This window comes from Rhizomucor pusillus (genome assembly GCF_041956525.1).
Source record: "Rhizomucor pusillus strain CBS 183.67 unplaced genomic scaffold VTP01scaffold_3, whole genome shotgun sequence".
Classification (NCBI taxonomy): domain Eukaryota; kingdom Fungi; phylum Mucoromycota; class Mucoromycetes; order Mucorales; family Lichtheimiaceae; genus Rhizomucor; species Rhizomucor pusillus.
Window position 1 is genome coordinate 796,322 of NW_027192145.1, and position 14,569 is coordinate 810,890.

The window sequence follows — 14,569 nt, forward strand, 5'->3', positions numbered from 1 at the left end:
TAATACCTTGTATCCTGATCCATTTACTCTGAATCTTATTGTGCCTTTCAGAAAAATGCTACAGGGTGATCATGGATAATAAGATGGAGGATTTAAGCGCCTCGTTTACTGCGATGATGAAGGAAATTTGCTACATCCTACAAAGGCTAGTAGGTAGCTGTACTAAATATATTTACGTGCTCTGACCTTATAATCCATCAATATCTTCATATTGAAACGGGTGGAGTGCTCCTAGAGTATTAACGTATTTCAAACGTGTAATCTGTGTTGTATTCCTTCTTCAAACAGATCGTCTTTGGAATTGTCGTCCAATTATTTTCCTGCAAAGCATCTCTCATTTTCATTCGTCAGGTGCAAAACGTTTTGCCGAAGATCCGGCTCCTTATTCTTCGTAGATGATGACATTATCCAAAAAAATAATTTTGTGATTGATTGTATGTTACATAAGTACATAGATAGCAGTAATACTGAGAACAACAAACAAATCGCTGTTCGGTTTGCACCGGGGAAGACATATGATGTTCTTAAGAAAGGGTTCCTGACAGCAAATGCGCTGAGTCAAATATGCTTCTGGTACCTTCCGTTTCCTCCGCTTCAGCCACCGAAAAAATTCAAAGACCTGAAAAGGTGACCTTCCCCACGGTCTGTTCCTTGCAACTCTCTCTTCCGAAAATGTACAACTTGGCCAAGGCTACTCGCTCCCGCCTCATTCCTTCTCTTGCCCGACACAATGTAAGCACGACAATGAAAACCAGCTTTTCAAAGTGATTGCAGGTTACTGATCGTTCTAATGTTAGGCTGGTGCCTTGTCCAGCTTTGCTCGAGGTTACAGCTCTGGCGGTGTGAGCGGACCCGTTATTGGTATCGATTTGGGTACTACCAACTCTTGCGTTTCTGTCATGGAAGGCAAGAACCCGCGTGTCATTGAAAACGCCGAAGGTGCCCGTACTACTCCTTCCATTGTTGCTTTCGGCAAGGATGGCGAGCTCTTGGTCGGTCAAGCTGCTAAGCGTCAGGTACGTAGGATATACAGGATCGTCAAAGGGCAATCAGCAGGATATTTACCGCAATGTTATTGTTCTAGGCCGTTGTCAATCCTCAAAACACTGTTTACGCTACCAAGCGATTGATCGGTCGTCAGTTCAAGGACCCCGCTGTCCAGGCTGATGTCAAGGCCGTCTCTTACAAAATCGTCCCTCACTCCAACGGCGACGCTTGGGTTGAGGCTCAGGGAAAGAAGTACTCTCCTTCCCAGATTGGTGCTTTCGTCTTGGGTAAGATGAAGGAGACTGCCGAAGGTTACCTCGGCAAGAAGGTCAAGAATGCTGTCGTCACTGTCCCCGCCTACTTCAACGATGCTCAGCGTCAAGCTACCAAGGATGCTGGTAAGATCGCCGGTCTCGATATCCAGCGTGTCATCAACGAACCCACTGCTGCTGCCCTTGCCTACGGTCTTGACAAATCTGGTGACAAGACCATTGCTGTTTATGACCTTGGTGGTGGTACTTTTGATATCTCCATCTTGGAAATCCAATCTGGTGTCTTTGAAGTCAAGTCTACCAACGGTGACACTGCTCTCGGTGGTGAAGACTTTGACTCCCACCTCGTCCGCTACGTCGTTGAGGACTTCAAGAAGGAATCTGGCATCGATCTCGGCAACGACCGTATGGCCATCCAACGTATCCGTGAAGCTTGCGAGAAGGCCAAGATTGAATTGTCCTCTACCATCCAGACCGATATCAACCTTCCCTACATTACTGCTGATGCCTCTGGCCCTAAGCACATCAACACTAAGCTCACTCGTGCCAAGTTCGAGTCTATTGTCGGCGATCTCGTCCAGCGCACCGTTCCTCCTTGCGAGAAGGCCATGAAGGATGCTGGTATCACCAACAAGGATGTCGGCGATGTCATTCTCGTCGGTGGTATGTCTCGTATGCCCAAGGTCATTGAGACCGTCAAGAACGTCTTCGGCCGTGATCCCAGCAAGTCTGTCAACCCTGACGAAGCTGTTGCCATTGGTGCTGCTATCCAGGGTGGTGTCTTGGCTGGTTCCGTCACTGACATTTTGCTTCTCGACGTTACTCCTCTTTCCCTCGGTATCGAAACTCTCGGCGGTGTCTTCACCCGTCTCATCAACCGCAACACCACTATCCCTACTAAGAAGGCTCAAGTCTTCTCCACCGCTGCTGACGGTCAGACCCAGGTCAACGTCCGTGTCTTCCAGGGTGAACGTGAACTCTGCCGTGACAACAAGTTGCTTGGCGACTTCAACTTGGTAAGTTTTGATAGCGGGATGAAGTCATTTATTATGATCTGCTTATACTAAATGATGATCTTTGTAGACCGGTATTCCTCCTGCCCCCAAGGGTGTTCCTCAGATCCAAGTCGAATTCGACATTGATGCCGATGGTATCGTCAACGTTAGCGCTAAGGATAAGGCTACTGGCCGTGATCAGTCCATGACCATTGCCGCCTCCTCTGGTCTGAGCAGCGATGAAATTGAGCAAATGATCCAGCAAGCCGAAGCCAACGCCGAAGCTGACCGTGCTCGCCGTGAGACCATCGAGATGGCCAACCGTGCTGACTCTGTCACCACTGAAACTGAAAAGGCCATGGATGAATTCAAGGAACAAATTGACAAGGCTGAGGCTGAAACCCTCAAGCAAAAAATCGCTGACCTCCGCGCTGAAGCCATGAAGGCTCAGTCTGGCGAAGCTTCCTTGTCTCCCGAGGAGCTTAAGGCCAAGATCGATGACCTCCAACAGAGCAGTCTCAAGCTTTTCGAGCAAGTCTACAAGCAGCGTGCTGCCAACTCCTCCGAAAGCCAGGACCAAGGCCAAGGTCAATCTCAACAGTAAAAAGTTGAACTTTCCTTGTAGTTTATAGAAAAATTCGTCATAGAAAGCCTTATAGTCTGTAAATAACCATTATTCTCTCACCCTACTCCTTTTTGTCTCGAAATGAAAGAGCTACAACCGTCATTTGATGACACCGACCAAACATTTTCTCCACAGAAAAATATCATCTAGTCCAGACTTGGACAATGGAACATTTGTGTGCACGTGGAAGATTTCTTCAGGTACCGGAACGCCAGGAATACTTTGCAACGAACCAGAAAGTTACGCATGGTTTCAATGCTTCCATTGGATACAGTTGACAGCAAGCATGTCTATAAAAATGAGGGGAATGTTTCTACTTGTCATTTATTTCTATATCTTTTTTTACTGCATCTTTTGCCCTGATTACTTTCATTCAAACAGACCCATTACAATCCTTCATCTATATTTGAAATATGATGTTGTGCAAACTGCTTTCACTTTTTGCTATCGCCGGTCTTAGCTTAGCCGCTCCAGGCTGCTCCCCCTCTTCCTCCTCTTCGTCTGTCACATCTTCCTCCGCTTCCTCGACTACTACCAGCCGATCTAGCGGCAACTCGGCCTCCAGCGGCAACGGCGATGTCACTGTAACTATCAAGAACAGCTGCAGCAGCAAACTACATGTATACAAACTTGCAAACGGTGTTGATACAGATCAAGAAACCACCGATATCGTTGCCGGTTCCTCGCACGACTTCAAGGTCGATTCGCAGTGGGCAGGCCGTTTCTGGGCTTGCAAGGATGGTCAGCGCGACTGTGCAAAATCTGGTTGCGTCTCTTTGGCAGAGTTTCTTTTCAATGGTTTTGGCGGCTCTGACTTTTATGACATTTCCTTTGTCGACGGTTTCAACTTGCCTCTCGATATTTCTCCCCACGGTGGTTCTGGCAAATGCGGCTCTCCTTCGTGCTCTAAGCTTCCTTCCTGTCCCAAGGAATTGCAAACAAAGTCAGGCGAATGCCGGAGCGCTTGCGCTGCTTTTGGCACTCCAGAGTACTGCTGCACAGGTGCTTATAACTCACCGGCCAAATGCAAAGCTTCCAAGTTTGCTGATGGTTTCAAGAAAGCCTGCAAGGATGCTTACAGCTATGCCTACGATGATGCCACAAGCACCTTTGGATGCCGCACAAACAAATACACTGTCACTTTCTGTCCATAGAATTGCATCAGAGACTGTAATTATAGTATCGATGTAAAGAAGAAATTTGACAGGTATCCATTGTAAAAAGCATTTCCATTAAAGAAACCCTATGTTAGATTTTGCACATTACTTCTTTCCATTGTAAGTCCTTGCACCAATTGAATTGAGCAGATCTCGTCCATTTGAAGGAATATATTCTTTTCTTTTGTGTTAGCATCGATAGGAATGCTTATGTTGCTAAGCACTTGGATCAGAAAAGCAGTGGCACCCACCTCGCTGTGGAAACAGTCTGTGCAGTGTGAAGCTTTTTTAATCCATTTTTTGAAGCCTCTTTGTTATGTACAAGATTATCAAAAGGCCCGTGTGTCTATCAAATAAGCGAGAGAAGAATAACACTAGAGAATCCTCTCCAAACTGCTGACTACTATAAGGTGGGAGTTAACTGGTTCGTAATGGGGGGGAGATTGGAGAAAATAGCCAGATAGCTGGAAGAGGTTCAAAGAAAGGAAAAAGGAAGAAGAATGACCTGCAATCTACTTGTATAGTCATGAGGGAGGAGATAAACGGGCTGAAGGAGGTGCAGAGGAAGCAGGCGTCATGCCATTGCTACCACCATGGGAAGACAATGTACTTATGCTCTGCCCCGCAAGTCTTTTCCCTTTAAGCATGTTCTTCAGAGCACGCAGTGCAAACACTGTAAGACCAATGCCTGCCCAATCTTCGTCGTGCAAATCCCTAAGATCACCGACAGTCATGATATCTTGGTTTTTGAGCTTGTTGATCCATTCATGAGCTTTGTCCGAATTTCGATGGGCTGCAGTGGCACAATCGCGGACAAACACATCAATCTCTGTATCATCTGAATATTCTGTAATGCGTTGTTAAGCAGAGCCGACAAACATCCATTGCAAATAATTTGGATTACCTTCAAGAATTCGAGATACAAGAGCATCGCGAGTTGACGGAGACGTCGCTTCTGGATGGCCTTCTCGTTCAAGTCTGTCCAGATCGGCCGTCGAAAACGAGTGATGTATTCCAGGTTCGATCTTGCTTTCATCAGCGGAAATTTCTCTCAGTTTTTGCAACTCTTGTAACTCCTTCAAGTTGCGTACAGCATCTCGATAACGGCTTTCGGCTGTTCGAGCAAGGTTTTCGTACTCTTCACATTTGGATTCGATGTCACGCGCATGCTCCGTCGTCCGCTCAAGCTCTCTGCGCATCTGATCCAATTGATTCCGCATTTCAGTTTCTGCCCGAGACTCAGTGTCCCTTCGCCATATTGACTGCCGGGCCTGCTCTGCCTGCTCTGAATCATTGGGCTTCTCCAAATCTCGAAGAATGCGGTTGATCTCTTTGGTTATATGGTGCTGATATCGTTCTGGGAGGACCTGCTCTTCAATCTAGAAATGTTCTTTCATCATTAACTGCTGTAACTTTGTCCGGCAAGGAAATTAACACTTGCCATCTCTCTCACAACTTGTTCAGCAGTATCCGTTTCAACATTAAAGTCGAACTTGACGGATAGCTTGTCAAGACCTTTGAATACCACTTGAAGTGTTAGATGAACGTGGCCTGGATCCGCCGCAAGTAAAAGCACATCAGGTTCTACTGCAAGGAAAGTATGCTCCAAGATTTCCTGCGCAGACATTCTATCAGATACTTTTGGTTAACGATTCTTGTGCTTTACCATGTTAGATGTATGCAGCTTCAACTCACCTCTCCTCTTCAGGACCCAGACAGTTTTCTATGATATTAAGTACCTCTGGATTTTGAATCTTCTGAAGGCAGGCCGGTTTAACTCCCTAGCATTAGACATAATGATTAATTACCAGTATCTATGAGATCATGCCCAAGTCTCTTAAACACGTACTGCAGAAACTTTCTTGTAAATCTGGGCAGGGTTTCTGCACTCCCCGTAAGGGTATTCTCCGGTGGCCATTTCTAGTAGACACATGCCGAATGCATAGATGTCGACCTTTTCGCTGTAGCCCTGTTCCTCGTACATCTCTGGGGCCATAAATTCCGGGGTGCCGATAATTGTGTACTTCTTGCCCATTTTCATCTCAGCCGTTCCCATGTCACCGATCTTGACTTCACCGTGAGCACCGTTGATGAAAATATTGTCACATTTGATGTCTCTGTGAATAATGGGAGGATTGTAACCGTGAAGATACGCTAAACCCTTTAGGATTTGTCGAGACCAGCGCTTGACGATTTTGAGATTGGGCAAGCTCAATTTCCGGATGTACTCTCTATTGTTCGAGGAAATATTAGAAACCCAACTTCAGTTGTGGATAAAGCTAGCTTATTTACCTCAATGTACCCGAAGTCATGAGCTCTGTAATAAACACAAATTCGTTCTTCTGATACCAAGCGTCATGGAAAGCGATAATGTTAGGATGTCGGACAGACTTTAAGATTTCTATTTCGTGTTCCAAGTCCTTCTCGGGATTCGGCACAGCCTGGAAAATAGTGTTAACAGAATCAAGACCTGACGATATATACTCGAAAGCTTACCTGCATGCTGTTCCATGCCACTTCGTAGCCCTCCTCACGATCAATGGCCTTGTAGACAACCTTATACGCACCTTTACCGAGTAGCGTGTTGAGGCGAACATATCGTTGATTCGCCGACACTTCAACGACCTTCTCGGTGTCATGGGATCTCGATTGGTCAATGATTTCGTGAGTGTGCGACATGGAGAGTCCACCATACTGATCCGTGCTGCGCTGATGAGTCGAAGGTTTGTGGTCGCTGGCAAAGTTCGTTGCATACGTTCCAGATGGTGAAGGTTGATCGCGGTCAAACCCCTCAGGTGACGTGTTTGGAGACATTTCGGAAGGATGATCGCTGACAGAGCGAGACAAAGGTGCATAATAGTTTCTAAACCCGTCCGGCTCGTCTTCGTGAGAGCCGTCAGATAGGTTGAAACTGACATGTTGTTGTTGCTGTGATTGTGAATCGGACATGGTGTTGTATATTATGTGTTCTTCGTACGACTCGAGATGACAAAGAAAAGCTTTGAAATATTGCCTGACCGTTAAATAGCCAGGCTATGTGGAGTTTGCGAAAAACACCACAGCGTTTCTCCTTGAAAAGAAGAGAAGGTGCAGAGAGGGGTGAATAGAGGAAAGAGGAAAATTGAAAGAAGAAACAGGTGAGCGGGTTTGAGAGCAAAAGAAAAATTGTTCTCAGGACACAGCAGATGGAAGCCCGAACCACAAACTCTCTCATACGACTTGGACGACTAGCTATAAGAGTCAACTACGATCGCCTCACAGACAATCAACGATATCTTAGTGCAAAAAAGCCAGCCACATAATCTTTGTCAAAACGATCACATAAAAAATTCTCTTTGATTGTTGTTTAGCTTTGACGGCTTATGTTTACATCACAAAGATTTCGTCGGCGAAAAACTCTAGTCGAAGATACTGCGACCAGCTAAACTTTCAGCGACCCGTCCAAATTTAAAGGGTGGCTCTTTTTTTCCCACTCCATATTGTTCTCTTTGCTGGCTACGAGAGCTTTCTTGACCATTTGTGGTGACGTTTCAGCGGTGATTATCATTCAAACACATCCAACCAGATTGCGTGGCTAGGAAAACAATAACGCAGGAGCCAGGATCTGACCACAACCATGATATAACCTAGTTTTCATCCCTGTATTACTCGCAGCAGTGAGAATAGCTGATTGCCTTCGGTTTGGCGGCTGAACGGAGACCTCCAAGATCACGCAAAGTTTGTCGAGGCTGTTACAATATTGCCTTGCACTATACTTGGCCGGACATTGAAAAGCGTTGGAAGGAAAGCCGAGATTCGTAATAACATTTTCCGCTATCAAATAAGTTAGTGTGATGCAGGATATAAGGTTGTCAACGTTTACCCCATGATCTGCTCCATATGAGAGCTACGTTTTGTTTAGTTGCTGCTTGAACACTATTATCTTCTTTCCGCTCAGTTGCCTTTTTGTACACCTTGCCTAGACGATGTCCTCCTGCCATTGTCAAGTGTCTATCAGACGACGCTGCTGCAAAGTGTTGGCTTCCAAATCCTTTCCGTATTTGTCTTACATCTGCGATCTCTGCGATGTGAAAATTTGCTGAGCTATCTTTTCTGTGGTAAATCTTTATGCATTGGTACAAGCGAACTTGCAAAATGAATGGTACATTTACCTGTTCGAATTTTATGATATTTAAAAACAGTCTTTGCAACAGTCTAAAAGCAAGGCTTCTACTACTTTGCCTGTATGAATTGGAGTTGATTAATACCTATCACATCGTCAAAATAAACACGCTTGGCAACAGAAAGTCTTCGCTAGCGATGATATCCGTAAAACAACGTGAGCGTGGTACTCCTGTGCTCCTATTGCCGCTGACCGACTCAGATTCAGGTTGTACAAGCATGACAATAAAGAACCACTTGTATCTTCCCTTTACTCGGTATCTCTGGTTGGCATGTGACCAGTTTTATCTTTCACAAGCATCACAGAGCGTTGATCTCACGAGTGCCACACGTTCTCTCTTTCTTTCTCGCTTTTCTTTCACTTTCTTTTTGATGACCATACCATTCGCTTCCATCGACATTATACCTGAAAGCGACACAATCCACCTCTTCAACGGCGAGAATGTCATCCCCAGCGGAGCATACACGCTCCGGGGCTTTGTCCAGTTGAAGTTGATGCGACCTTTGAAAGTGCGCAGGATCTCAATCAGATTCAAGGGAATTATCCGCAGCATTTTATCCAACGAAGCGGTCAAGCACGCAGAGCCACCGACGGATATCGATAGCAGTGACCCCTCCTATTGGCCTGCAAGCTTCTTTCATCCCAGGTCTAGGGACCTCTCACTCGCTGATCGCATGGCCTTGAGAGCAGCCTACATCGCCATGGGATACAGTAATTTTCGGTACACAATCTTGTCCCAGAGTTTGCACGTATTGGATCCTGAAAAACCAGTTTTAATCGAAGAAGGAACATCACGATGGCCATTTGAGCTTGTTATCGACAACGCATACAAATTACCACCGAGTATACTGCTTCCAAGGCATTTGATCATTTACGAACTATCTGCGCAGCTACAGTTGGCTTCGTGGGGCGAATCGATTAAACTCGCATATTGGAACGCTACCGTTAGTTTCGCACACTTGTCTTCACCTTCTTTTCGACACGCCCTCGTCCGCCGTCGATCCTCTACATCATCCGCGGAAGATGTTGCATTCAGCACCACCATGGGAACCACAACAACTGAAAATACAAGCAAACTGAGGCCCTTTTGCCGTGTTTACAAACCAATCAAAGTCTACTCTCATGACTATGCAAGTCTGCAACTGCTTCAACACGAGCCGCGGATAAGGTACCGCGGATGTCGCCAACATCACATGAGATACGAAGTATCTGTGCCTAGTTTTGTCTGTTTGCAGCAACGAAAATTCGAGTTGGCGTGTAAATTTGAACGGTTACGAGATGAAGCGCGTATCGCTCTCATCGAAATATACCTCGAGCAATTCGAAAAATATCCGCAAGTATTCTTTCGAGCTATGCAATCGATGTCGACAATCATTCAGTATTAAACCCAAGGTATATTTTGTGTAGATTGCGAATAAGCACTTTCAATGACGGAGGACGAGAAATGAGCGAGGTCATGGTCACACGTACACGACACTTGTGCCGTAAGTAACAAATGATTTCTCATGCTATTTATATCTGGTAGTAGTAACTACTGCTGAAATCTTAAAGGAGTAAGGCATATGGGAGCGAGCGAAACGAGTAACATAAGCCGATTAGGTGAAATCCAGGAAAATCCATGATTCTATTCATGTCAGGAATATCCATGCTCACATGATACCCATTTTCCTCCTGTTAGCATTCAAATTGGACTTGACATCACCGCAAACAGCTCCGGATCTGAACACTCAAGTTCTCCAAGTGTCGCACAAAGTGCGCATTGCCATCTACTTTGTCAACAATTTGGCTCGGCGGATGTCTCTCAGCTTTCCCATCAAAGTTGGAACGGTCCCTCCCAGCGATGGCAGCACCGCCGTTTTGGATGGTTCTACAGCGAGGCAAGCACACATTCGGTTCACAGAGGAGGATGCATCTTTATATGACAAATTACCGAGTTACCACGATGTCTTGAGAGAAGGACCACCACCAGCTGCGTTCCTTGACGATGATCTGTCGCACCATCCTTCTGTCCATATGTAAATGCTTATTCCCCCACCCTGTAATGATAATTTGCTGCAGTAATTATCGTAGTTTTTCAAACGGCCTTCAGAAAATATCCACTAGTCTGCATAATACATATTGAAGAGCTATCTAACGTAATATTCATGACCGCATATACCATCTATCATAGCAAAGAAGGGTTTGTGTCTCCTAGGACAGGCAAAAGCAAATGGATCCAATTTGTCAATCGTCCACAGGGACGCTCCAGCCAACCAGGATGAGCCTCGTGGACAAATGCGGATGATATGTCTGTCTGAGATTGCAAGCAGATTCCTTTCTGCGTTCTTCATCGTTCATTGCAGCAGAAAATGGTGAGCTTTATAACTTCAGAATCTGTCATTAACTCCATCTAATCTTATTTTTGAAGGCAACTGCACCTGTTATTCGCAAAAAGAACCAAGTTTACCAGAGTAACATCAACAAACGTGGTCACGTTAAGCCTACTTTGGTATGTCAACAGAGATGGATACTGATGAGTGCATTGTACTTAAGAGTTTTCTGTCTACTAGAAAGAGAAGAAGGTTGTGGATTTGCCAGTAACATATGTTGCCTTTGGTGTGCTGCTCTTTGCTGTTCTAGGAGGAGGTACGTATATATGGATATGCTGGAATAACTCTTGTTCTTTGCATTTAACAATGATACTCTTCGGCAGCTATCCTGCAAGTCATCGATCTCATTTTCTAACTGTCCCATCATTCATCCTTTTTCCTGCGCTTCCAACCTTGTTTTATTCTCCTTTTGTACATAACAACGACCGGTACTAAACTGCTTTTTCTTCAGACTTGGATTGCAATTCTGTCTTGTTCGCAGACGTTTCTTGAATGATATGCATCCTCGATGGTCTTTACGAAATCATCCACTTGGTGCCCGCCTTCACATTCCTAGAATTTTCAAGGAACAAAAGTCAATCAGGGAGAGAGAGCATGGTGCAGAGATCATGTGAGCCTTACCTTCCATGTGCCATCACGGATGCAGCGAAGTTGATTGTCAATGTATATTGTGCAACTCTTACTATTATTCGAAACTGTATTTAGCAACACACAATGAACTTTACCATAAATTAAGAAGCGGCAACTTACGTGACACCAAGCGATTTTGTTCGTTCGACCGATTTCGCTAGCAGACCCACGCCCAACTTTGATTTGATGCACAGCTCGACCTTTGCATAATCCTTGCCAAGTCGAGATGCTAAACAAGATATGGATCGGGTAGAGATCCAAATTACGAATTCTCATTGCTGCACTGCACGTTCATCCTCTTACCACAATCATGCGCAAGCTGCTTGTCGTTTCCAATGTCTTCGTAATGTTCATTCAAGCATAGATCAAAAGCGAACCAATCCCTTTGATCAGGATGCACATGTTTGAAGCATAATTCCTGGATATCGCCGAGGCATTCGGAAGGCCCATGTTTGCTAGCAGAAATTTGCATCGTATGACAATGTGACCTTTCGTCAATGATTGCTAAGCTTACCATTCGAACAAAAGTGGTTCTGTCAGATCGGGTTCCGCAATGTAGTTGACGTCGAGTTTGGTTGGAACATTGACCTTATCCACTACAATTGTAAAGAATTTTCAAATATTAGCAATAACGTATCTCGAGCGTGAGTATAAACGGGCGGCTTGTGTTGTACTTGCAGACTTGACCAAAGACTTGTTCGCAGTAAACCTTGTCCGGGCATTTGCTCATGACAAGCAACTCGATCGGGACGGGCGACGAGCGGTTAACAAGAGACTGGGCCGCGGTCTTGAGCGCCAACAGTCGCGCCCTCAAGACTGTGGAGCAGGTCGAAAAGAAGACGATTGCACCGAGTATGATTCCAAGAAGATAAGCCGTTCGACTATGCATATTTTCATGCAGAAAGAAGTGCACGCCCTCCCGCTCGCGCCGCAGCGGACATTTTTGGCGTCATTTGTGAGACAATGCAAATGGGACACTTTCATTCGCCTGTTAGGGATAGCAGAAAACCACGGTTATCCGCGAGACGAGGCTTCTGCGCCTACCGTATGGTGTGCGCAGGACCTCTATCTATCAGGTAACGGATCAGCTTATCAGATCCACATACACGTCTTTTGGTTGATTAGCGTGACGCATGCAAGGAGTACATCATGTTTGTTTCTGCAGTTATATTTACCTGTAGCTAGCTGCATCTGAGCGCCTAGCAACAGCTGTGATTGTACAGCGGGTTGTCAAAACATGCTCGTCAGTTCCATCCAGAGTTGCCAAGTCTGCATCATGCAGGGAAAAAGTCCTCAGTTTCGAAGCAATGCAAGATGATCAGCAGACTTTAATTTTGGATGAAAGAGAATATACATTTAAGGGTGTAGAATTAAGAGGGACAGATATTGCTGAATAGTAAAAGACGAGAGAGAAAAAAAGAAAGAAACACAGAGTTGATACAGTGCTAGTAAATGCAAATGTAATTAAGCGGCGACAGCGAGCTGCTTGTTATCTTGAGTTGCTGCTGGCTTTTCTTCCTTCTCCTTGTCCCATTCAAAGTCTTCGGTGGCTGTATCGACGAGCATTTCGGCAATTGCAAGAGACGCAGTGCATGCAGGAGTGGGGGCGTTTCGGACGCAAAGGATCTTGCCGTTCATAACCTTGCGTTCCAAGATATAATCGTTGGCAGCAATACCACCCTTTTCAAACACTTGAGACATGACGCCAGCGAAGCTTTCCTCGACCATGTCTTCGGTGAGACCAGGGACGTAGGCCTGCGCAGCACGCAAGAAGGCGCGTTTGTTCATGTCCTTGTAAAGTTCACCAATAGAGAGGGATGGGTTCTTGAGAGCAAAGAACCAGAGGTTGGCGTTGGTGAGAGAGTCCCACAGATCGCGAAGCTTAAAGTCTGTAAAGGTGTAGCCTTCACGGGCAAAGGTCAAGCAAGCACCTGGACCGACAATCATCTGGATACCACGGCGAGTATTGACAGTGGGCGTAAAATGGACGCCAACAGGAATACCTCCTCCACTGGGAACAGGGTACACATTCATGCGGCAGATGCCTCGGTATTCGGGTTTCAACTGATAATAAGTGCCGCGGAAAGTGACAACCTTGGCCTTGTTGGGATCACCGCCGGCAAGACCGGCCACACGATCCGAGTAGAAGCCTGCGCATGTAATAACATTCTTGGCAGAAACCTTGAGAGTAGGACCGCGTTGATTAGGTTCGGCACCCCAGATCTATGTGTTCATATGGATGCAGTCAGTCTTTGTTTTAATACATGTTTAAAGCGATTGTCTGTGCTTACCTCAATGCGTCCATCAGGACGTTGCTCAAACTTGGAAGCTTCAAAAGCAAGCTTGATTTCGGCACGGCCTGACTGGACAATCTCGTTGGCGATACATTGGGCAACGAGACCATAGTCGGTGATACCGGTGTTGGGAGAATACAACGCAGAGTAAGCAACCACGTTAGGCTCCAATTGGCGGATCTGCAGCAGCAGCAGCAGCAGCAGCAATAAGAACAAAAATGTTAGCGCGCTGTCGATCATCAGACTAAACTCCTTACGTAAATAATCACATACCTCCTCACTGTTTAGGACCTGCAGGTCCTTGACACCGTTGAGAGTAGCAATCTCGTAGAGTCTTTCGACTTCCTTGTGCTCCTTCTCATTGACAGCAACGATAAGCTTGCCACAACGTTCGACAGGAAGCTGGTTCTGCTTGCAGTATTCATACATGAGCTCGGCGCCGCGGACGCAGGTCTTTGCCATTCTAGATCCGGGCTTGTAGTAGATACCGGCGTGGATAACACCGCTGTTGTGACCAGTTTGATGAGCAGCGACTTCGCGCTCCTTCTCCAAGACGGCGACAGTCATGTTGGGGAAACGCTTGAGCAATTCACGAGCAGTTGCTAGACCTATGATACCACCACCGACTAGAGATAAAGAGATTAGTAAATTCGTACATTTAATTGTATAGAAATGGCCGATCCCATACCAATAACGACATCAAAGTCAGTCTTGCCATTGTTCTGAGCCAAAGCAGTTCGGAAGCGTTGCTCAGCGGCCATGCCACGGAGCTTGGCAAATCCTTCATTGACTGGTGTGTTTTCACCTGGAAGGCTGTCCCACAGAGAGATTTGTTGGCGAGACTCTGCGTGCACCTTGCGGGATTCCGGCTTGATTGCCATGTATACTACACCGGTGGCAGCAAAGGCACCCATGGTGATAGCCGGCATACGGCCACGCGAGAACATCCGTGCAGATCGAGCGAATACCATGACAACGATCGAATTGAAAGATTTGTGAAAGAAAGAGAAAGATAATAGGGCCCTTTGGTTCCTGAAAGCGTTGCTCTTATATAAGCTCGATCCCTCTCTTTCTTTGG

The 14,569-nt window shown here is 45.9% G+C and overlaps 6 protein-coding genes across 6 annotated transcripts; 3 read left to right on the forward strand and 3 right to left on the reverse strand.

Annotated features, from left to right (window-relative positions):
• Positions 1-672: 672 nt before the first annotated feature.
• On the forward strand, positions 673-2,858 carry VTP01DRAFT_6509 (uncharacterized protein; the record flags this gene model as incomplete). Its single annotated transcript, XM_069385418.1, has 4 exons — positions 673-732; positions 798-1,016; positions 1,085-2,275; positions 2,343-2,858. 4 exons carry the CDS (start codon positions 673-675, stop codon positions 2,856-2,858), a joined length of 1,986 nt encoding a protein of 661 aa, XP_069242882.1.
• A 437-nt stretch (positions 2,859-3,295) lies between these two features.
• Positions 3,296-4,033, forward strand: VTP01DRAFT_6510 (uncharacterized protein; the record flags this gene model as incomplete). Its single annotated transcript, XM_069385420.1, has 1 exon — positions 3,296-4,033. The coding sequence occupies one exon, from the start codon at positions 3,296-3,298 to the stop codon at positions 4,031-4,033; it is 738 nt and encodes a 245-aa protein (XP_069242883.1).
• Positions 4,034-4,560: 527 nt separating this feature from the next.
• On the reverse strand, positions 4,561-6,985 carry VTP01DRAFT_6511 (uncharacterized protein; the record flags this gene model as incomplete). Its single annotated transcript, XM_069385421.1, has 7 exons — positions 4,561-4,883; positions 4,941-5,415; positions 5,478-5,664; positions 5,732-5,817; positions 5,886-6,267; positions 6,329-6,477; positions 6,533-6,985. The coding sequence occupies 7 exons, from the start codon at positions 6,983-6,985 to the stop codon at positions 4,561-4,563; spliced, it is 2,055 nt and encodes a 684-aa protein (XP_069242884.1).
• Positions 6,986-8,569: 1,584 nt separating this feature from the next.
• VTP01DRAFT_6512 (uncharacterized protein) lies at positions 8,570-10,217 on the forward strand (the record flags this gene model as incomplete). The annotated part of the gene is made up of 4 exons (XM_069385422.1): positions 8,570-9,531; positions 9,606-9,682; positions 9,750-9,797; positions 9,877-10,217. 4 exons carry the CDS (start codon positions 8,570-8,572, stop codon positions 10,215-10,217), a joined length of 1,428 nt encoding a protein of 475 aa, XP_069242885.1.
• Positions 10,218-11,014: 797 nt separating this feature from the next.
• VTP01DRAFT_6513 (uncharacterized protein) lies at positions 11,015-12,086 on the reverse strand (the record flags this gene model as incomplete). Its single annotated transcript, XM_069385423.1, has 6 exons — positions 11,015-11,119; positions 11,189-11,249; positions 11,318-11,426; positions 11,501-11,652; positions 11,712-11,793; positions 11,876-12,086. The coding sequence occupies 6 exons, from the start codon at positions 12,084-12,086 to the stop codon at positions 11,015-11,017; spliced, it is 720 nt and encodes a 239-aa protein (XP_069242886.1).
• Positions 12,087-12,661: 575 nt separating this feature from the next.
• VTP01DRAFT_6514 (uncharacterized protein) lies at positions 12,662-14,462 on the reverse strand (the record flags this gene model as incomplete). Its single annotated transcript, XM_069385424.1, has 4 exons — positions 12,662-13,420; positions 13,489-13,671; positions 13,765-14,117; positions 14,180-14,462. The coding sequence occupies 4 exons, from the start codon at positions 14,460-14,462 to the stop codon at positions 12,662-12,664; spliced, it is 1,578 nt and encodes a 525-aa protein (XP_069242887.1).
• Between the last annotated feature and the right edge of the window lie 107 nt (positions 14,463-14,569).